The sequence below is a fragment of the Nerophis lumbriciformis genome, linkage group LG03, assembly GCF_033978685.3.
Source record: "Nerophis lumbriciformis linkage group LG03, RoL_Nlum_v2.1, whole genome shotgun sequence".
Classification (NCBI taxonomy): domain Eukaryota; kingdom Metazoa; phylum Chordata; class Actinopteri; order Syngnathiformes; family Syngnathidae; genus Nerophis; species Nerophis lumbriciformis.
Genome location: NC_084550.2, coordinates 332,501 through 357,500, shown reverse-complemented (window position 1 = coordinate 357,500; position 25,000 = coordinate 332,501). Strand labels below are relative to the sequence as shown.

Below are 25,000 nucleotides of genomic sequence, written 5' to 3'. Positions count from 1 at the left end.
ATACATACATATATATACACATATATATATATTTATATATTTAAATATACACGTATATATGTCTGTATATTTATATATGTATATATATATATATATATATATATATATATATATATATATATATATATATATATATATATATATATATATATATATGTAAGGGAATAAGCGGTAGAAAATGGATGGATGGATGTATATACACACATATAAAAATACAACTTCACATTCACCCGCCAATCTTTTTTTTTTTACTGGATGGTGAATCGATTCAAATAAATAATAAAAATAGATTTTAAAAAAGTATATATATTTTTTTAATAAAAATCTATGTTTAAAAATACATTTTCAAACAATCTCCATGCAACCAGAAGGAGTTTCTAACTGTAACTTGTGTCATCATCATTATTATACTAAATTATACATTCATTATTATACCAAATTATACATGATAGGTGCCCAAAGATCAATAATTGTGTCATCATCATTATTATACATGATAGTGCCCAAAGATCAATCATTCACTCAAATATTTGTAGTTAATATTTCAAATTGATGTCTAAATAAAGTGTAGTATTCAATCAAATATTGTAGTAATATTTCAAATGTGGTGTATATAAAGTGTAGTATTGAGTCAAATATTGTAGTAATATTTCAAATGTGGTGTATATAAAGTGTAGTATTGAGTCAAATATTGTAGTAATATTTCAAACGTGGTGTATATAAAGTGTAGTATTGAGTCAAATATTGTAGTAATATTTCAAATGTGGTGTATATAAAGTGTAGTATTGAATCAAATATTGTAGTAATATTTCAAATGTTGTGTATAAAAAGTGTAATATTGAGTCAAATATTGTAGTAATATTTCAAATGTGGTGTATATAAAGTGTAGTACTGCTTGTGATGTGACTTAGTAGTACTAAAACATGTGAGTGGATGTCACCTCCGCGTGACAACAGACTAAATAAAGTCTGCCCACTTTTATTTTGAAGGCGCGAGTCGTCGCATCTCGGAGGGCGGCGCCTTTGATCGCAGCCCGGGGCGCTTTCATTTCCAAAATGAAGGACAAAGAAAGAAATGACGGCTCCACAGCTTGTGTGACCTCTGGGCTGGCGCGGCGCCACTCGGCGAGAGCTGGTGCCTCATCCCGCCTGGCGAAGGCTGGCAGAGCGGGGGTTTAAATATTAACAAGCACACATGGCGCCAGCACCAACACAAACATGCTGCTGGCCACACGGCTTTACATTCTAATGCCTTTGTTGCCTTTCCAGAATATGCTTCCATCTCCACGCCAGGTGACGTCCGGCCCAGCGCTCGCAATGTTTACTGCGCCGCTGCAACAGGGAATAGCAGGAAGAGACCGCCATCTGTGTCCCCCCCACCCCCCCACCACCTTACCCCCCATCTTAGCCCCAAATGGAAGCTGCTGTGGATTCTTCTAAAGTGGCTGAGACTGTTTTCCAAAGGGCCCTAGGGCAGAGGGACTAAGTGCCAGCCTCACACAGCACCACCTTCACACACACACCTCCATCAAGTGTACACAGCACCACCTTCACACCCACACCTCCATCAAGTGTACACAGCACCACCTTCACACACACACACACCTCCATCAAGTGTACACAGCACCACCTTCACACACACACACACCTCCATCAAGTGTACACAGCACCACCTTCACACACCCACACCTCCATCAAGTGTACACAGCACCACCTTCACACCCACACCTCCATCAAGTGTACACAGCACCACCTTCACACACCCACACCTATTGCTGCCTCCATCAAGTGTACACAGCACCACCTTCACACCCACACCTCCATCAAGTGTACACAGCACCACCTTCACACACCCACACCTCCATCAAGTGTCCACAGCACCACCTTCACACACTGATACCTATTGCTGCCTCCATCAAGTGTACACAGCACCACCTTCACACACCCACACCTCTTGCTGCCTCCATCAAGTGTCCACAGCACCACCTTCACACCCACAAGGTATGTGCTGTCGACCATATATGGTGGTGCTAATGCCCATATAAGGTAAATGCTGTCGCCCATATATGGTTGTGCTAATGCCCATATAAGGTATGTGCTGTCGACCATATATGGTCGTGCTAATGCCCATATAAGGTATGTGCTGTTGCCCATATATGGTGGTGCTAATGCCCATATAAGGTATGTGCTGTCGTCCATATATGGTGGTGCTAATGCCCATATAAGGTATGTGCTGTCGCCCATATATGGTGGTGATAATGCCCATATAAGGTATGTGCTGTCGACCATATATGGTGGTGCTAATGCCCATATAAGGTAAATGCTGTCGCCCATATATGGTTGTGCTAATGCCCATATAAGGTATGTGCTGTCGCCCATATATGGTTGTGCTAATGCCCATATAAGGTATGTGCTGTCGCCCATATATGGTGGTGCTAATGCCCATATAAGGTATGTGCTGTCGACCATATAAGGTATGTGCTGTGACCATATAAGGTATGTGCTGTCGACCATATATGGTGGTGCTAATGCCCATATAAGGTATGTGCTGTGGCCAAGAAGTGGAGGTTGTGTTCCAGTTTGGAAGTCTGCTGCCAGGATGAGCAGATGATTGGTGCTCAAACACTAACAAGATGTTAAATCCAGCAAAAAGCAGAAACAATCTGAGTGCTTATTATTAATCACCTCGCTCCCCAGGTAGCAACCACGCTAACAAAAGATTTTGTTCACTTCCACGCAATCTGTCGCTCGCTAATCGCTGCCATCTTTTTGTGACGTGACTCTGCGCCATCACACTGCGTCCTCACTGGCTGTTGCTAGGCGACGAGGGGGGGAGGGGGCGGGGCTGACCACCAAACATGTCAACTGGTCAACGTCGCCTTCAAACACTTTGACAAAATGTCCACTTTCCATCTTTGCTCCAAGGGAAGACTCACCAGAGTGCAGCACAGGGGCCAGAACCACCACATGAGGGCCAGGGCCACCAGGACCAGCAGCACCAGGAAGACCAGGGCCACCGCCAGGCCGTCAGACTGAAAAACAGCACAACATGTCATCCTGCTCCTTTGCAACAAGGGAAGAAGAAGAAGACCAAAGCACTCACACATGTGGAGGCGGTGATGGTGTACGAGCTGGAGATGAACGACTTGCCATTGTTCAGACTGATGAGGACGCCCATGGTCCTGCAGGGACATAGTACATGTTTATGGACTGATGAGGACGCCCATGGTCCTGCAGGAACATAGTACATGTTTATGGACTGATGAGGACGCCCATGGTCCTGCAGGAACATAGTACATGTTTATGGACTGATGAGGACGCCCATGGTCCTGCAGGAACATAGTACATGTTTATGGACTGATGAGGACGCCCATGGTCCTGCAGGAACCCCTCATCTACAAACCCCGTTTCCATATGAGTTGGGAAATAGTGTTATCCTTTTCAAGCCATATTCAGTTGAATATGGCTTGAAAAGGATTTGCAAATCATTGTATTCCGTTTATATTTACATCTAACACAATTTCCCAACTCATATGGAAACGGGGTTTGTATATTTACGGATGAAAAACAACAATAACAAGACGATACAGCAAACAAAGCAATGCATGCAAACTAAGACATTTTGATGGATCTGCTATCTGTGTTGTGAACCTCAAGCTACAAAGCTAGCATAAAGTGTTAGCATGCTAACGTTAGCTATTTTAACAGTTAGCATACTTGCAATATGGCGGCAAGTATCAAAAGCCATGATTTTTAGGTTCAAACATACAAAAATTGCAAAGAAGCTAGCATAAAACAATCACATGCTAACATTAGCCATTATGGCGGGAAGAGTTAGCATACTTGCAAGATGGCGGCATGTCTCAACACCCCTTCATTTTTGCTTTAAATGATGAGAATGAGCTAAAATGCTAGCACAAATGGATGGGACAAGATGTCGTCAAGGTGTGTGTGTGTGTGTGTGTGTGTGTGTGTGTGGGGGGGGGGGGGGGGGCTTATGTATAATAAGATGTTAATTAGAGGTTAATAACATAATGTGTGTAATAAGATGTTAATTACAGGTTAATAACATAATGCTATGTATAATAAGATGTTAATTACAGGTTGATAACATAATGTTATGTATAATAAGATGTTAATTACAGGTTAATAACATAATGTTATGTACAATAAGATGTTAATTACAGGTTAATAACATAATGTTATGTACAATAAGATGTTAATTACAGGTTAATAACATAATGTTATGTATAATATGATGTTAATTACAGGTTAATAACACAATGTTATGTATAATAAGATGTTAATTACAGGTTAATAACATAATGTTATGTATAATATGATGTTAATTACAGGTTAATAACATAATGTGTGTAATAAGATGTTAATTACAGGTTAATAACATAATGCTATGTATAATAAGATGTTAATTACAGGTTGATAACATAATGTTATGTATAATAAGATGTTAATTACAGGTTAATAACATAATGTGTGTAATAAGATGTTAATTACAGGTTAATAACATAATGCTATGTATAATAAGATGTTAATTACAAGTTAATAACAATGTTATGTATAATAATATGTTAATTACAGGTTAATAACATAATGTTATGTGTAATAAGATGTTAATTACAGGTTAATAACATAATGTTATGTATAATAAGATGTTAATTACTGGTTAATAACATAATGCTATGTATAATAAGATGTTAATTACAGGTTAATAACATAATGTTATGTATAATAAGATGTTAATTACAGGTTAATAACAATGTGTGTAATAAGATGTTAATTACAGGTTAATAACAATGTTATGTATAATAAGATGTTAATTACAGGTTAATAACATAATGTTATGTATAATAAGATGTTAATTACAGGTTAATAACATAATGTGTGTAATAAGATGTTAATTACAGGTTAGTAACATAATGTGTATAATAAGATGTTAATTACAGGTTAATAACATAATGTGTGTAATAAGATGTTAATTACAGGTTAATAACATAATGTTATGTATAATAAGATGTTAATAACAGGTTAATAACATAATGTTATGTGTAATAAGATGTTAATTACAGGTTAATAACACAATGACAATAAGACAAGTTTGGGGAGACGTTGACATTTGCAAAAGTTTCATTTGTGGGATCAAGATTGTGTTTTTGTGTCCGAGCGAGAGAGCGGCGCCATCAACAAGTTGCATCAGAGCACACGAGTGCTGCTTGAACGTTTAGTGTTGAATAAGTGGAATATTTAGTTTAGTGTGTAAATAAGTGGAATATTTAGTTTAGTGTGTAAATAAGTGGAATATTTAGTTTAGTGTGTAAATAAGTGGAATATTTAGTTTAGTGTGTAAATAAGTGGAATATTTAGTTTAGTGTGTAGATAAGTGGAATATTTAGTTTAGTGTGTAAATAAGTGGAATATTTAGTTTAGTGTGTAAATAAGTGGAATATTTAGTTTAGTGTGTAAATAAGTGGAATATTTAGTTTAGTGTGTAAATAAGTGGAATATTTAGTTTAGTGTGTAAATAAGTGGAATATTTAGTTTAGTGTGTAAATAAGTGGAATATTTAGTTTAGTGTGTAAATAAGTGGAATATTTAGTTTAGTGTGTAAATAAGTGGAATATTTAGTTTAGTGTGTAAATAAGTGGAATATTTAGTTTAGTGTGTAAATAAGTGGAATATTTAGTTTAGTGTGTAAATAAGTGGAATATTTAGTTTAGTGTGTAAATAAGTGGAATATTTAGTTTAGTGTGTCAATAAGTGGAATATTTAGTTTAGTGTGTCAATAAGTGGAATATTTAGTTTAGTGTGTAAATAAGTGCAATATTTAGTTTAGTGTGTAAATAAGTGGAATATTTAGTTTAGTGTGTAAATAAGTGGAATATTTAGTTTAGTGTGTAAATAAGTGGAATATTTAGTTTAGTGTGTAAATAAGTGGAATATTTAGTTTAGTGTGTAAATAAGTGGAATATTTAGTTTAGTGTGTAAATAAGTGGAATATTTAGTTTAGGGTGTAAATAAGTGGAATATTTAGTTTAGTGTGTAAATAAGTGGAATATTTAGTTTAGTGTGTAAATAAGTGGAATATTTAGTTTAGGGTGTAAATAAGTGGAATATTTAGTTTAGGGTGTAAATAAGTGGAATGTTTAGTTTAGTGTGTAAATAAGTGGAATATTTAGTTTAGGGTGTAAATAAGTGGAATATTTAGTTTAGTGTGTAAATAAGTGGAATATTTAGTTTAGTGTGTAAATAAGTGGAATATTTAGCGTGGAGGCTCACGGACTCGCTCATCTGTTCTCATCCACGAGAGGACTGGAGGCCCGGGGCGTCGCTTCAGGACAAATCCAAAGCAAAGAGACCTTTTCTTATTATTATTCACACACACACACACACACACACACACACACACACACACACACACACACACACACACACACACACACACATGGGGGGCGTGTGCAGACTTCTCATTAAGCGCAGGTAATTGGAGGAGGCATAATAGACATATGGAAATTGGGCTGCCGTTCATCGTTAGTCTTTTAATTGTGGCCATTATGGCGTGGGCCCGCTAAATAAGTCATAGGACTTTCTGCAGGTTAGCGTGCTGCAACGAGCACTTCCTCTTTCCTGTGTGCTGGAGCACCTTTATGCAAATGAGGAAAAGGTGTATTTGGAGTAAGTCAGAGTATTTCAAGCTCTTTGAAGACGTTAATACTGAAATCAAAGTATTCTTTTTCCAATGACAATCAAGTGGAGTAGAAGTAAATATAATGTGTGGAAGCATTTGTCTTTTATTTGGGACAAAATGACCACTAAAACTAAGATCATCATCATTCTTATGTATAAATATCATTCCTACTTCAAATATAACTAATAGCTCAAATATTAATTTGAACGATAACACAATTATTCCATTCTTATTCATTTCTGATGCAACAAAAATAAGAATGTGTAAAGGTGTGGATGTAAAGGTGTTGATGGCGTGTCAAATATGACATGATAATGGCAGGCAGGTTATTAACGGAGCAGGAAGAAGACGATGAACCTCCCACCCTGTGATCCAAAGACCTTGTACAAGATGTGCAGCAGTACAGTACAACACTGCAGTTACCATGTACATGCACAGTGTTTACTTATATGACTAAATCCAAACAACCTCCCCTAGTCATGACATAGGAAAAACGGTCACACATAACACAACCTGCTCACTCCACTCTCTGGATATTACAAACAAAATGTCCCACCAGCATAAAACATTCTAAATTACAGTTGCAAGGCATGATGGGACAGAATGCAAAACACTCTCCTCACTTATCCATCTTTTCATGGCTGCAACACGTGCCAAAGTAGTTGGGAAAGGGCATGTTCACCACTGTGTTACATGGCCTTTCCTTTTAACAACACTCAGTAAAGGTTTGGGAACTGAGGAGACACATTTTTGAAGTGGAATTCTTTCCCATTCTTGCTTGATGTACAGCTTAAGTTGTTCAACAGTCCGGGGGTCTCCCTTCTGCTATTTTAGGCTTCACATTTTCAATGGGAGACAGGTCTGGACTACAGGCAGGCCAGTCTAGTACCCGCACTCTTTTACTATGAAGCCACGTTGATGTAACACGTGGCTTGGCATTGTCTTGCTGAAATAAGCAGGGGCGTCCATGGTAACGTTGCTTGGATGGCAACATATGTTGCTCCAAAAGCTGTATGTACCTTTCAGCATTAATGGCGCCTTCACAGATGTGTAAGTTACCCATGTCTTGGCCACTAATACACCCCCATACCATCACACATGCTGGTTTTACACTTTGTGCCTAGAACAATCCGGATGGTTCTTTTCCTCTTTGGTCCGGAGGACACGACGTCCACAGTTTCCAAAAACAATTTGAAATGTGGACTCGTCAGACCACAGAACACTTTTACACTTTGTATCAGTCCATCTTAGATGAGCTCAGGCCCAGCGAAGCCGACTGCGTTTCTGGGTGTTGTTGATAAACGTTTTTTTGCCTTGCATAGTAGAGTTTTAACTTGCACTTACAGATGTAGCGACCAACTGTAGTTACTGACAGTGGCTTTCTGAAGTGTTCCTGAGCCCATGTGGTGATATCCTTTACACACTGATGTGGCTTGTTGATGCAGTACAGCCTGAGGGATGGAAGGTCACGGGCTTAGCTGCTTACGTGCAGTGATTTCTCCACATTCTCTGAACCCTTTGATGATATTACGGAGCGTAGATGGAGAAATCCCTAAATTCCTTGCAATAGCTGTTTTTTCTTAAACTGTTCAACAATTTGCTCACGCATTTGTTGACAAAGTGGTGACCCTCGCCCCATCCTTGTTTGTGAATGACTGAGCATTTCATGGAATCTACTTTCATACCCAATCATGGCACCCACCTGTTCCCAATTAGCCTGCACACCTGTGGGATGTTCCAAATAAGTCTTTGATGAGCATTCCTCAACTTTATCAGTATTTATTGCCACCTTTCCCAACTTCTTTGTCACGTGTTGCTGGCATTAAATTCTAAAGTTAATGATTACTTTCAACAAAAATTTTTTTTTATCAGTTTGAACATGAAATATGTTGTCTTTGTAGCATATTCAACTGAATATGGCTTGAAAAGGATTTGCAAATCATTGTATTCCGTTTATATTTACATCTAACACAATTCCCCAACTCATATGGAAACGAGGTTTGTACAAAGAGCTACGATTTGATTAAAAAAAAAATAGCTAATTGATGCATCTTTAATTGGTGTACTTTGATGCAGTTTTACATTTCTTTTCGTCTCACTAAATAAGCGTTTATGAGAAGAAACTAAGACTTCAAAAAGGTAAATAGGGCTATGAATATTTGGCTACCTAACGATTCTATTTCATTCAGGATCCATTCTCTATTCAAGTTGATTCTTGCGATGTATTTTGTGGTATCACAATTGTAATGACACTTTTTCTAAACAGGTCGGAAGTTCCTTCTGTTTGCATGGAGATGGTCGTGAAACTTATTTTAAAAAATGGATACTTCTATTAAAATGTAGAAAAAGTCCAGAGGGCAACCATCATTGCCCACAAGTCTTACTCAGCAGTCTCAACAGGCTCCGCCTCTCGTAAGATACTCCCAAAACACCTGGCAACAAGTCTTGGAATCTACTCGGAATCAAATCCTCTAAGAGAATGAAGTGATGAAATCCCTTTGAAAGTCCAACGAATCGAAAGTCGAGCAGCTTCCCGGAAGAATTTTAGTTTCGTACACACCACTTTTGATAGGTTTCGCTTTACTAGGAAAATGTTCTCCAAAACTTCACCCTGGTTTGACTTGACCATCTATCAAACGGCCAAACATGGAAAGTACCAAGACGTATGACAAAGTGGGATGCAGTCCAAACATGGAAGGTACTAAGACGTATCACAGAGTGGGATGCAGTCCAAACATGGAAAGTACCAAGACGTATGACGGAGTGGGATGCAGTCCAAACATGGAAAGTACTAAGACGTATCACGGAGTGGGATGCAGTCCAAACATGGAAGGTACTAAGACGTTTCACGGAGTGGGATGCAGTCAAAACATAGAAAGTACTAAGACGTATCACGGAGTGGGATGCAGTCCAAACATGGAAGGTACCAAGACGTATGACGGAGTGGGATGCAGTCCAAACATGGAAGGTACTAAGACGTATGACGGAGTGGGATGCAGTCCAAACAAACATGTCGGAGACTCAGACTCTGTACTTTCTTTCACTGACTGCGACTGACAAATAATCCACTGAGAGACCAAAGAAAGTTGAGAGTCAACACTTTGATGAAGAAGGAATTGAAGAAAGAAGTCTTGGTCAAGACCGAGGGACGCTGTAGTTGGTGTGGAGCAGGTGACTAAGTAGTGGAGTGAGAGTTGTATCTGTGCCATGTTAACATCCTGGCAGCCCAGCTGGGACGAGTGAAGAAACAACTTTATAGGAAGAAGCGGGATGAATAATTGAGAGGGGAAGAAGGCGCAGCTGTTCGGAGGGCAGAAGGTTTGCGTTTGAGCGAAAGACGGAGTCGAGGGATCAGTCAAAAATGTGACGCCAGCTCCGAGGGAGAAGGACGGCTGGCGCATCCGTCAAAAAGCGGGCCCGGGTTGACGCTAAGCCTCGGTGATGGTCTACATCTGGGCCGGCTGACGAGGGGACGCTAATGGACTTCCAACTTGCCGTGAAAGAAGATAAAAAGGTTGAATAATTCACAGTGGAACATATGTGGGAGTCCACCACGTCTGAAGAAAGTCCGCTGACAGCAGGGATCTCCAGATGAGACCTTCTTGAATGTTGCAGATGTTAGTACTCTGACGGACAGATGGAGATGAATTCACTCCTGTCTCGCTGTCATGCTAGCAACTCGGGTTGCTGTTAGCGCCTCGGCGAGGTTGTGTGTCCTTCTTCTAGATCTCCAACTCGTGCAAAACCACTCACTTCAGCAGTGACCAAAACTGTTCCGAGCAAGAGAAACTTGGTCCTGGCTTTGAAAGTCAAGGAGAACATCAATCTGGAGATGTCCTGGTCTTCAAGTCTTCAGCACTTTTTTCTGGTTTGAAACTATTTTCCAAAACCTTCGAAAAATGGATCCAAAAATATGTTTTAGGTGTTTCTTACAGCCAAGATTCTTTGGTTGCTGACTCGCATGGACTTAAGTTGTCCCGTGGCTTTCAAGTCTTTCTTGACGCCGCCATGACCACCAGCTTTCTAACCAGACCTTCATTTGGAGAAATGTTCTACTTTAACGTGGAGGTCTGTTCTTCAAATGACAAGTCTATTCTTGGAAGCTCACCCAGACGTAAAACCTTCAAGTTGTCAACTAAAGTGAGGTCAAGATGAGTTTCTTGGTGCAATTCCAACAAAGGTGGAAGACCTTTAAGGACATTTTCTTTACCAGAAGTGTCTCCAAAAGGGACTGGGGTCTATTGGTGCCTTCCATTTACCCTGGAAGTTAGAAGTGGGAACTGGGAGTGACCTCACAGTCGAGTTGTGAGTCTTCCAGCGACCAGGTCAGAAATCCATTCCTGCACTCGTCTTGTCTGAATATAAACTACTTACGGAAAAATGGGACAAAAACAGTCCAAAAGTGCTGCTAAGGGACATTGTAGAAGCCTATATTATTGTTTACATGCAGGGCAGCCATCTTTGAAGCCAACTCAGACTTTCCCAGTAGGAAATCCGACCTCAAGGGAAGTTGTAGTTGAAGCTCCCAAGGCAGCATATTTTCTTCTACTGGGAGAAAGTCCAAGGACTCAGAAGAACTTACAGACCTGAAGGTTCCAAAGCATTCCAAAAGGGAACATCTTCCCCCTAAAGGTCCCAGAGGAGCCCAAAGTAGCGCAAAACGGACTCACCTCTGGTCTGAAAAGTCTGAAATGCGGCCAAAAAGTCCGGGGCCCTTTTGGGTTAATTGTGAACCCTTTGGGACAAGTCGGTTTTGGCCAACCCCATTTATCATTGGGACCACTTGGGTGGTTTTGGGACCTTACCAGAGCCCTGTGGGGCCTAAATGGGTTCCATTTGGACCTGTTAGATGCTTCTAAACCCGGACTAGGGTTAGGGAACCTTCAAACCTACTAAGAGTCATGCTTCAAAATAACTCATTTCACTTCAAAACACAATATAACAAGTCACATTTTAGTTCACAACATTTATTTAAGTGTTCTTGACCAAAAAATCAAAAGCAAACTATATATATAAGCAAACTTGTATTTTTTGATATATTTTTCTGGATAAAAACTGCCTGCATAATGTGACTGGGTTAAAGGAGCATGTGAAGAATGCAACATTCATCACATGAGTTAATTTTCCACAGCTCTACTTAGAACATAACCCAGTCTAGTCTCCATGTTCTATTGGCTGACATCATTTCTTCCTTGATGTTACAGAAAGTATGAGAATGTGTGAGCTGCTGCCTCACCTTCTTGACTTATATCATTAATACAAGTTTATTGACATAGCCTTCAACCACAAGTGTCTCATATTTGTCAACTTTTTGTCAGAGATATCTTTTCTCTGGTCTTCATGTGCGTCCATCTCTGTTGCGTTATTTGATGGAACATGAAACTCGTGGCGCTCCTTCAATGAGACCACACTGCCAAGTGTGGCAGGCGGAGGATTGTTGAGTCGCTGAACGTATTTTCCGCACTATTAGGCGCACCTAAAAACCACAAATTTACTCAAAAGCTGACAGTGCGGCTTTTAACCCGGTGCGCTTTATATATGGATTAATATTACGATTCATTTTCATAAAGTTTCGATCTCGCAACTTCGGTAAACAGCCGCCATCTTTTTTCCCGGTAGAACAGGAAGCGCTTCTTCTTCTACGCAAGCAACCGCCAAGGTAAGCACCCGCCCCCATAGAACAGGAAGCGCTTCTTCTTCTACTGTAAGCAACCACCCGCCCGCGTAGAAGAAGAAAAAGCGCGCGGATATTACCGTACGTTTCATTTCCTTTGTGTGTTTACATCTGTAAAGACCACAAAATGGCTCCTACTAAGCGTCAGGGATCCGGTTCATGAAAAGACGCAATCTCTCCATCCGCACACGGATTACTATTTCACAGCAACTGATATTCCTGTGAACCGCACTGTGGATACAACGGGAGCACGTACGGTGAATATTCGCACCACAGGGAATGAGAAGTCTTCCTTCACTGTGGTTCTAGCTTGCCATGCTAATGGCCAGAAACTTCCACCCATGGTGAGATTCAAAAGGAAGACCTTGCCAAAAGAGAACTTTCCAGCCGGCGTCATCATAAAAGCTAACTCGAAGGGATGGATGAAGAAAAGATGAGCGAGTGGTTAAGGTAAGTTTAAGTTTACGCGAAGAGGCCGGGTGGCTTTTTTCACGCAGCTCTGTCCATGTTGATATACGACTCCATGCGCGCCCACATCACGCTGGTTTTTAATATTTTATTAAAGTTTGACTGACCTATTTGACTGTTTTTTTGACATTCCTTTAGCGCAGTTAGATGCGGCTTACAACACGGGGCGGCTTATAGGTGGACAAAGTTTTGAAATATGCCGTTCATTGAAGGCGCGGCTTATAACCCAGGGCGCCTTATGGTGCGGAAAATACGGTAGTCAAAACAAACACAACGGGAGGAAGACGCCGGGAAAGAAGGACAAACGCTGGATTTCCCAGGCAAAAATGGGAAGTTTTGACAAGTATGCAGGGAGACGTACTGTCGCCCACCAGAATTCTCACAAGAACTCAAATAAGTCAGATAGATATAAATATACATATATATGAGCAGTGCTTATTGCTTGACTAATTATTGATTTTTAAATGGTAAATATTGCTATGATACGTGTATGGTATGTACCACCAATATACCATAAATATTGCTATGATACGTGTATGGTATGTACCACCAATATACCATAAATATTGCTATGATACGTGTATGGTATGTACCACCAATATACCATAAATATTGCTATGATACGTGTATGGTATGTACCACCAATATACCACACAATGACAAATATTCACAGCGATAATAATAATAACAATAATAATCTCGACTAAAAACCTCCAGATGTCAAAATGCATTTGAGCAAATATTAGTTTTACTTTGTCTTTGTTGGATGATTACTTTTGTCACTTTTTTATCAGAAAGTTGCACTTCCTGCTCCCTGCACACAGAGGAGGCACATCCCCCCGTAAAGTCCAGCGTAAACATTTCCGTACCCTCGCTGGAGTGGAGGAGGAGGAGGAGGCGGTGCCCCCTTAATAATTGAGTGGTACCTGCAAGGTGTCATTCTGTGCAAACAACAGGTGAGGACACGAGCGCAACCACTTCCCCGCAGGCGAGGGGGGGAGGGGCAGCGCGGCGAGGAGGACTCGAGGTCGCGCTCAGAGGGGGCGTGGTCTGAGATGCAAACAAGGAAATGGTATTTTCCTGGGGAAGACTTGGTGGTGTTCACAGACAGATGGCCGTCCGCTGGCGTTCCCGGGCTGGGAGGGGGGAGGCGGGGGGGCTGGGAGGGGGGATGCGGGGGGGCTTGGGAGTGGGGGATTGTCGGAGCGCTGTGAATTATTTACAATCAAAAAAAAGGGAAAGGCCGCATCTGTCGCACAACCTTTTAAAAGCCCCTCCAGCAGATGTGTTTACAACTAGTTAACTACTTGATGGGCCGCCAACTGTTCATTAAGCACACGCCCACACTTTGGCCACAGCGCCTTTACATGCTTGAGGAGACACTTTAACACATGAAAGATGCTGAGACTTGTGCAGCACACCCTACTTTAATGACTTCAACTACACCTATAATCACCATGTGACTTCAACTACACCTATAATCACCATGTGACTTCTACTACACGTATAATCACCATGTGACTTCAACTACACCTATAATCACCATGTGACTTCAACTACACCTATAATCACCATGTGACTTCAACTACACCTATAATCACCATGTGACTTCAACTACACCTATAATCACCATGTGACTTCAACTACACGTATAATCATCATGTGACTTCAACTACACCTATAATCACCATGTGACTTCAACTACACCTATAATCACCATGTGACTTCAACTACACCTATAATCACCATGTGACTTCAACTACACCTATAATCACCATGTGACTTCAACTACACCTATAATCACCATGTGACTTCAACTACACCTATGATCACCATGTGACTTCAACTACACCTATAATCACCATGTGACTTCAACTACACCTATAATCACCATGTGACTTCAACTACACCTATAATCACCATGTGACTTCAACTACAACTATAATCACCATGTGACTTCAACTACATGTATAATCACCATGTGACTTCAACTACACCTATAATCACCATGTGACTTCAACTACACCTATAATCACCATGTGACTTCAACTACACCTATAATCACCATGTGACTTCAACTACACGTATAATCACCATGTGACTTCAACTACACGTATAATCACCATGTGACTTCAACTACACGTATAATCACCATGCGACTTCAACTACACGTATAATGACCATGTGACTTCAACTACACCTATAATGACCATGTGACTTCAACTACACCTATAATCACCATGTGACTTCAACTACACCTATAATCACCATGTGACTTCAACTACACGTATAATCACCATGTGACTTCAACTACACGTATAATCACCATGTGACTTCAACTACACCTATAATCACCATGTGACTTCAACTACACCTATAATGACCATGTGACTTCAACTACACGTATAATCACCATGTGACTTCAACTACATGTATAATCACCATGTGACTTCAACTACACGTATAATCACCATGTGACTTCAACTACACGTATAATATATACATATATATATACATATATATATATATATATATATATACATACATATATATGTATATATACATACATACACATGTATATATACACATAAAACAATTTAACTGAAATCTGAATTAGTTTTGGACTAAATAGAATGAATCTCAAAAGAGCAAAATCCATCCATCCATTTTCTACCGCTTATTCAAAATAAAACATTAAATAGCAAACCTTCTGACCTGGCTTTGAAGCCAGTTTGTCTGTTTTTGGAATTGTACCTGTCAGTCACAATCCTTTTTGTTTTTTATGCATTCTAAGTCATAAAATATGGCAAGTAGGAGGTGGCTAACAATGCACTATTGCATCCATAAAGTCCTCTAAAAAAACATCTAAAAAGTGCCAACAATACTCCATTTATATGTGGTGACCTGAATATTAACAAGTATTAGCCATATTGTTAATACAAGAGCTAACACCGAGGAACTACTTTTAGCCACGCAGTTATCACAGAGAGCTAATTAGCTTATGCTGCTATATTGACATATTAAGCTGCTGCATGGCCTCGGAGTTGGTGAAAGTTAATTCCAGATGATAAATCATGTCTCTCACCTGGATAGTAGAAGGTTGTGGACATAAACACACAAGTTGGTCAACTTTGACACCCAACTTAGACCCGGACATGGCCAGAAAGACACCAAAAGATGCTTGTTTACTATACTTTTTTTTTTTTTAAACCTTCATGAGGATGATGATGAATTATTGATGTAAAGAGGAAGATATAAACATCCCATCGGTCTTTATCTCAGTGAGAGCAGACATTATACAGTAAGTGATTGTTTTGTTATGTATGTATGTCTCTCATCTAGTCTGCCATGATTAGTAGTCTTGTTGTTGTTGAAGGGAAAGTGAGCGTTCTGATGTGTCTGACATTAATACGTCAAAATATGTAAATATTACATGTTATTATGAATGTTACTACATGACATATATACTTACATCATGTATATATTACATGTTATTATGAATGTTACTACATGACATATATACTTACATCATGTATATATTACATGTTATTATGAATGTTACTACATGACATATATACTTACATCATGTATATATTACATGTTATTATGAATGTTACTAGATACTACATATATACTTACATCATGTATATATTACATGTTATTATGAATGTTACTACATGACATATATACTTACATCATGTATATATTACATGTTATTATGAATGTTACTACATGACATATATACTTACATCATGTATATATTACATGTTATTATGAATGTTACTACATGTATATATGGGGCCACAATGTTCTTTTACATGCCTAACAGTGACGGAGCAGGAAAGGGCTAGGAACATGCTCGGTGTATATTGTCATTTAATAATTGACATTTGAGTTCCTGAAACAAATTCCCAGGAGAGAAAGTTCAAGGTTCTTGTCATTTTTGTTGCAAACCTTGTTTTTTTTCTGTGCCAGAAGGTATTTTTTGTCTGAAAAAAAACCTTCTGAGAGTTGACAGATTTTCTTTGTAATGACATTCTTCTCCTTTCTGGAATAATAATGAAGAAGAAACACTTACTGTCCCACTTGGTAGAGTCTGGGTGCAGGACACAGCAGGTAGTCATTACGCACCGTGCTGGGCTTGTGATCTAAACACACACACACACACACACACACACACAGTATTATTACACACACACTACAGTATTATTACACACACACTACAGTATTATTACACACATAGTACAGTATTATTACACACACACTACAGTATTATTACACACATAGTACAGTATTATTACACACACACACACAGTATTATTACACACACACACACACACTACAGTATTATTACACACACAGTACAGTATTACACACACACAGTATTATTACACACACAGTACAGTATTATTACAGACACTACAGTGTCATTACACACACACTACAGTGTTATTACACACACACACACAGTATTATTACACACACAGTACAGTATTATTACACACACACTACAATATTATTACACACACACTACAGTGTTATTACACACACACTACAGTATTATTACACACACACAATATTATTACACAGTACAGTAATATTACACACACACTACAGTGTTATTACACACACACTACAGTGTTATTACACACACATTACAGTATTATTACACACACACTACAGTGTTATTACACACACACTACAGTATTATTACACACACACTACAGTATTATTACACACACAGTACAGTATTATTACACACATAGTACAGTATTATTACACACACAGTACAGTATTATTACACACACACACACACACATACACACTACAGTATTATTACACACACAGTACAGTATTACACACACACAGTATTATTACACACACAGTACAGTATTATTACAGACACTACAGTGTTATTACACACACACTACGGTGTTATTACACACACACACAGTATTATTACACACACAGTACAGTATTATTACACACACACTACAATATTATTACACACACACTACAGTGTTATTACACACACACTACAGTATTATTACACACACACAGTATTATTACAGACACAGTACAGTACAGTAATATTACACACACACACACACTACAGTGTTATTACACACACATTACAGTATTATTACACACACACTACAGTGTTATTACACACACAGTACAATGTTATTACAGACACACTACAGTATTATTACACACACACTACAGTATTATTACACACACAGTACAGTATTATTACACACACACACACACAGTATTATTACACACATATTACAGTATTTTTACACACACAGTATTAATACACACACACAGTATTATTACACACACACACACACACACACACAGTATAATTACACACAAACACAGTATTATTACACACACAGTACATTATTATTACACACACAGTACAGTATTATTACACACACAGTACAGTATTACACACACACTACAGTATTATTACACACACACAGTATTATTACACAGGCAGCATCTCCATGGTATCACACTCACTATACATCTGCATCTCCATGGTATCACACTCATTATACATCTGCATCTCCATGGTATCACACTCACTATACATCTGCATCTCCATGGTATCACACTCATTATACATCTGCATCTCCATGGTATCACACTCATTATACATCTGCATCTCCATGGTATCACACTCACTATACATCTGCATCTCCATGGTATCACACTCATTATACATCTGCATCTCCATGGTATCACACTCACTATACATCTGCATCTCCATGGTATCACACTCATTATACATCTGCATCTCCATGGTATCACACTCACTATACATCTGCATCTCCATGGTATCACACTCATTATACATCTGCATCTCCATGGTATCACACTCACTATACATCTGCATCTCCATGGTATCACACTCACTATACATCTGCATCTCCATGGTATCACACTCATTATACATCTGCATCTCCATGGTATCACACTCACTATACATCTGCATCTCCATGGTATCACACTCATTATACATCTGCATCTCCATGGTATCACACTCATTATACATCTGCATCTCCATGGTATCACACTCATTATACATCTGCATCTCCATGGTATCACACTCATTATACATCTGCATCTCCATGGTATCACACTCATTATACATCTGCATCTCCATGGTATCACACTCATTATACATCTGCATCTCCATGGTATCACACTCACTATACATCTGCATCTCCATGGTATCACACTCATTATACATCTGCATCTCCATGGTATCACACTCACTATACATCTGCATCTCCATGGTATCACACTCACTATACATCTGCATCTCCATGGTATCACACTCACTATACATCTGCATCTCCATGGTATCACACTCACTATACATCTGCATCTCCATGGTATCACACTCACTATACATCTGCATCTCCATGGTATCACACTCATTATACATCTGCATCTCCATGGTATCACACTCACTATACATCTGTGTGGCGTGCCTGACTGTGTAAATGTGGAGTGCATGAATGTGTGAATATGGACTGCATGAATGTGTGAATGAGTGAATGTGTGATTGTGGAGTGCAAGAATGTTGAATGAGTGAATGTGGAGTGCATAAACGTGGAGTGCATGAATGTGTGAATGAGTGAATGTGTGATTGTGGAGTGCATGAATGTGGAGTGCAAGAATGTTGAATGAGTGAATGTGGAGTGCATAAACGTGGAGAGCATGAATGTGTGAATGAGTGAATGTGTGATTGTGGAGTGCATGAATGTGTGAATGTGGAGTGCAAGAATGTTGAATGAGTGAATGTGGAGTGCATGAATGTGTGAATGAGCGAATGTGTGATTGTGGAGTGCATTAATGTGTAAATGTGGAGTGCAAGAATGTGTGAATGAGTGAATGGACTGCATGAACGTGGAGTGCATGAATGTGTAAATGAGTGAATGTTTTATTGTGGAGTGCATGAATGTGGAGTGCAAGAATGTTGAATGAGTGAATGTGGAGTGCATGAATGTGTGAATGAGCGAATGTGTGATTGTGGAGAGCATTAATGTGTAAATGTGGAGTGCAAGAATGTGAATGAGTGAATGTGAAGTACATAAACGTGGAGTGCATGAATGTGTGAATGAGTGAATGTGTGATTGTGGAGTGCATGAATGTGGAGTGCAAGAATGTTGAATGAGTGAATGTGGAGTGCATGAATGTGTGAATGAGCGAATGTGTGATTGTGGAGTGCATTAATGTGTAAATGTGGAGTGCAAGAATGTGTGAATGAGTGAATGTGGAGTACATAAACGTGGAGTGCATGAATGTGTGAATGAGTGAATGTGTGAATGTGGAGTGCATTAATGTGGAGTACAAGAATGTTGAATGAGTGAATGTGGAGTGCAAGAATGTTGAATGAGTGAATGTGGAGTGCATGAATGTGTGAATGAGCGAATGTGTGATTGTGGAGAGCATTAATGTGTAAATGTGGAGTGCAAGAATGTGTGAATGAGTGAATGTGAAGTACATAAACGTGGAGTGCATGAATGTGTGAATGAGTGAATGTGTGATTGTGGAGTGGATTAATGTGGAGTGCAAGAATGTTGAATGAGTGAATGTGGAGTGCATGAATGTGTGAATGTTGAATGAGTGAATGTGGAGTGCATGAATGTGTGAATGAGCGAATGTGTGATTGTGGAGTGCATTAATGTGTAAATGTGGAGTGCAAGAATGTGTGAATGAGTGAATGTGGAGTGCATAAACGTGGAGAGCATGAATGTGTGAATGAGTGAATGTGTGATTGTGGAGTGCATGAATGTGGAGTGCAAGAATGTTGAATGAGTGAATGTGGAGTGCAATAATGTTGAATGAGTGAATGTGGAGTGCATGAATGTGTGAATGAGCGAATGTGTGATTGTGGAGTGCATTAATGTGTAAATGTGGAGTGCAAGAATGTGTGAATGAGTGAATGGACTGCATGAACGTGGAGTGCATGAGTGAATGAGTGAATGAGTGAATGTTTTATTGTGGAGTGCATGAATGTGGAGTGCAAGAATGTTGAATGAGTGAATGTGGAGTGCATGAATGTGTGAATGAGTGAATGTTTTATTGTGGAGTGCATGAATGTGGAGTGCAAGAATGTTGAATGAGTGAATGTGGAGTGCATGAATGTGTGAATGAGCGAATGTGTGATTGTGGAGAGCATTAATGTGTAAATGTGGAGTGCAAGAATGTGTGAATGAGTGAATGTGAAGTACATAAACGTGGAGTGCATGAATGTGTGAATGAGTGAATGTGTGATTGTGGAGTGCATTAATGTGGAGTGCAAGAATGTTGAATGAGTGAATGTGGAGTGCATGAATGTGTGAATGAGTGAATGTGGAGTGCATTAATGTGTAAATGTGGAGTGCAAGAATGTGTGAATGAGTGAATGTGGACTGCATGAACGTGGAGTGCATTAATGTGTGAATGAGTGAATGTGTGATTGTGGAGTGCATGAATGTGGAGTGCAAGAATGTTGAATGAGTGAATGTGGAGTGCATGAATGTGTGAATGAGTGAATGTGGAGTGCAATAATGTGTGAATGAGTGACTGTGTAGTGCAAGAATGCGTGAATAAGTGAATGTGGAGTGCAAGAATGTGTGAATGAGTGAATGTGTAGTGCAAGAATGTGTGAATGAGTGAATGTGGAGTGCAATAATGTTGAATGAGTGAATGTGGAGTGCATGAATGTGTGAATGAGTGAATGTGTGATTGTGGAGTGCATTAATGTGTAAATGTGGAGTGCAAGAATGTGTGAATGAGTGAATGGACTGCATGAACGTGGAGTGCATGAGTGAATGAGTGAATGTTTTATTGTGGAGTGCATGAATGTGGAGTGCAAGAATGTTGAATGAGTGAATGTGGAGTGCATGAATGTGTGAATGAGTGAATGTTTTATTGTGGAGTGCATGAATGTGGAGTGCAAGAATGTTGAATGAGTGAATGTGGAGTGCATGAATGTGTGAATGAGCGAATGTGTGATTGTGGAGAGCACTAATGTGTAAATGTGGAGTGCAAGAATGTGTGAATGAGTGAATGTGAAGTACATAAACGTGGAGTGCATGAATGTGTGAATGAGTGAATGTGTGATTGTGGAGTGCATTAATGTGGAGTGCAAGAATGTTGAATGAGTGAATGTGGAGTGCATGAATGTGTGAATGAGTGAATGTGGAGTGCATTAATGTGTAAATGTGGAGTGCAAGAATGTGTGAATGAGTGAATGTGGACTGCATGAACGTGGAGTGCATTAATGTGTGAATGAGTGAATGTGTGATTGTGGAGTGCATGAATGTGGAGTGCAAGAATGTTGAATGTGTAAATGTGGAGTGCAAGAATGTGTGAATGAGTGAATGTGGAGTGCATGAACGTGGAGTGCATTAATGTGTGAATGAGTGAATGTGTGATTGTGGAGTGCATGAATGTGGAGTGCAAGAATGTTGAATGTGTAAATGTGGAGTGCATGAATGTGTGAACGAGTGAATGTGGAGTGCAATAATGTGTGAATGAGTGAATGTGTAGTGCAATAATGTGTGAATGAGTGAATGTGTAGTGCAAGAATGTGTGAATGAGTGAATGTGGTGTGCACTTACTGAAGGTCTGCTGGTCCACAGTGAAGCTGCACACCACATTGTGACTGCTGCGGCCCAGAGAGAAGCCATTCCCTCGCAGGACGATGTCGAAGGACTCTGGAACACAAAGGTGTGTCAGTTCATGTGATCATCTGGAACACAAAGGTGTGTCAGTTCATGTGATCATCTGGACACAAAGGTGTGTCAGTTCATGTGATCATCTGGACACAAAGGTGTGTCAGTTCATGTGATCATCTTGACACAAAGGTGTGTCAGTTCATGTGATCATCTGGACACAAAGGTGTGTCAGACCACAAGTACAATGATGACTTAGTTCATGTGATCATCTGGAGATGTTAAAACAAATAGGTGTATCCCAGGCCAGATATTCAAATGGTCTACCTAAAAAGAAACATTCCACATTAAAGAAAAGTGAACTTTTCATTATTTCATTGCACTTTTTTTGCTTTGTGATCAACTTTTGCCGTTGTTTTTTTTTCCCATTACCTTTCTTGTCTAATTGTAGTTTTAGTGGGGCTGTCAGATGAATGCATTAATCACACCAATTAAGGGCATTAATGGTGTATAAACACAGATCAATTAAGAAATGTATTTTGTCCACATGGATTGTTTTAATTCTTTATTGTTGTGCTCTAAGGTGTGTGTGTGTGTGTGTGTGTGTGTGTGTGGTCTGGCCACGCAGAGATCAACTGATACTAATACCCATTATTAGTAGTCAAGGAGGCCGATAATCAATACTTGGAGCTGATATTCCTCTGTAGGCAACATTTAACAGTGTGGGCTCATTAAAGGAGCGCCACCAGTTTCATGTTCCGTCATTCAATCAAATAACAGGACAAAGATGGATCATCATCATGTGTGAGGACATGTATGATGTGTGCATGAGAAGAATCATCATGTGTGAGGACATGTATGATGTGTGCATGAGAAGAAGAATCATCATGTGTGAGGACATGTATGATGTGTGCATGAGAAGAAGAATCATCATGTGTGAGGACATGTATGATGTGTGCATGAGAAGAAGAATCATGTATGATGATGGAGAAAGAAGTGCACTCACGGTTGACACAGACGCTGGAGGGCTCCACACTCAGGATCTCTGTGCAGGATCTCTTCAGTATCTGCAGAGAGACAGGTCATGACAACAGTATCTGCAGAGAGACAGGTCATGACAACAGTATCTGCAGAGAGACAGGTCATGACAACAGTATCTGCAGAGAGACAGGTCATGACAACAGTATCTGCAGAGAGACAGGTCATGACAACTAACTTTGGCAAACAGATGAAGGTGCAACAAAGAGCTGAGGACTATTACATGAGATGAGGACTTATACATGAAAAGAAGGAGGACTATTCCATGAGATGAAGGAGGACTATGAACATATAAAGAGCTGTCTGTCACACAGTAAATGAGGCACTCTGCAAATGTCCCTCCCCACTTGGACCTTCCATCTGATGTTGACATGAGGAGGGAGAGGAAGTTTATTCCAGAATAATGACTTCCTGGGATAAAAACAACACAAGATGTTTGCCATCACTGCACTTACAATCTCATCTGCAGCTAACTGGCTAATGTTAGCATCGCTCTGACACAGGGGCGTCCTAACTTATTCTGATGAAATATGAAAACATTTTCATTCTTTTCATTTGGCTGTGTGTGTGTGTGTGTGTGTGAGTCTGTGTGTGTGTGATACATATACATACATTCATACACATATACATATATATATATATGTGTGTGTGTATATATATATATATATATATACACACACACACACACACACACACACACACACACACATATATATATATATATATATATATACATACGTACATAAATATATATATATATATATATATATATATATGTGTATATATAATATATATATATATATGTGTGTGTGTATATGTATATATTTACACACATACATACGTATACATACACACATGTATACATACATACACACATATGTAATATACAATATGTACATTTGTCAGTGTTTAAATCTCTAGATTGACTCCAAATGTTAATATAAAACGCATTTGTATGCCCTTTTGGTGAAGAAAAGTCTGTTTTTGATGTCAAACAAACGTTACATGCAATATTTCCCCCCAAGAAAACGTTGAAAGTGGAATATTTGATGTGAAATACTTGAAACCAAAAAAGGTCAATACTTTATAACGTTGATTTTGATTCATTATTATTTTTGGAGCAAAGACAGTGAAACAAAAATGCCACTAAAAGGATCAGGGATCCAAAAGTGTTTGTTTCTTCCTTTTGTTGTATTATTTCCTGTCAATGATGACATCTGCACATCCATCTAGTCTTCCTTTTCATGTCTTTTTTATCAAAGTCAACTTCTGCTTTTATTTGGTAAAACACAAAATATGCAACATGTTATATAGTAGAAGGTTGTGGACATAAACACACAAGTTGGTCAACTTTGACAACCAACTTAGACCCGGACATGGCCACAAAGACACACAAATACACTTTTGAAACCCTTTGTGAGGATGATGATGAATTGTT

General features: G+C 39.2%; 1 protein-coding gene across 2 annotated transcripts in view; it reads right to left on the bottom strand.

Moving 5' to 3' along the window:
- antxr2a (ANTXR cell adhesion molecule 2a) overlaps positions 1 to 25,000 on the bottom strand; it is a 116,552-nt gene that overhangs the window by 59,870 nt on the left and 31,682 nt on the right. For both annotated transcript variants that reach the window (XM_061931187.2, XM_072912383.1), the window contains 5 exons: positions 23,531 to 23,591; positions 22,471 to 22,566; positions 16,923 to 16,992; positions 3,103 to 3,181; positions 2,936 to 3,031 (listed from right to left, as the gene is read on the bottom strand). In XM_061931187.2, the coding sequence (XP_061787171.2) occupies positions 2,936 to 3,031; positions 3,103 to 3,181; positions 16,923 to 16,992; positions 22,471 to 22,566; positions 23,531 to 23,591 (402 nt within the window). The remainder of the gene's footprint in view (positions 1 to 2,935; positions 3,032 to 3,102; positions 3,182 to 16,922; positions 16,993 to 22,470; positions 22,567 to 23,530; positions 23,592 to 25,000) is intronic.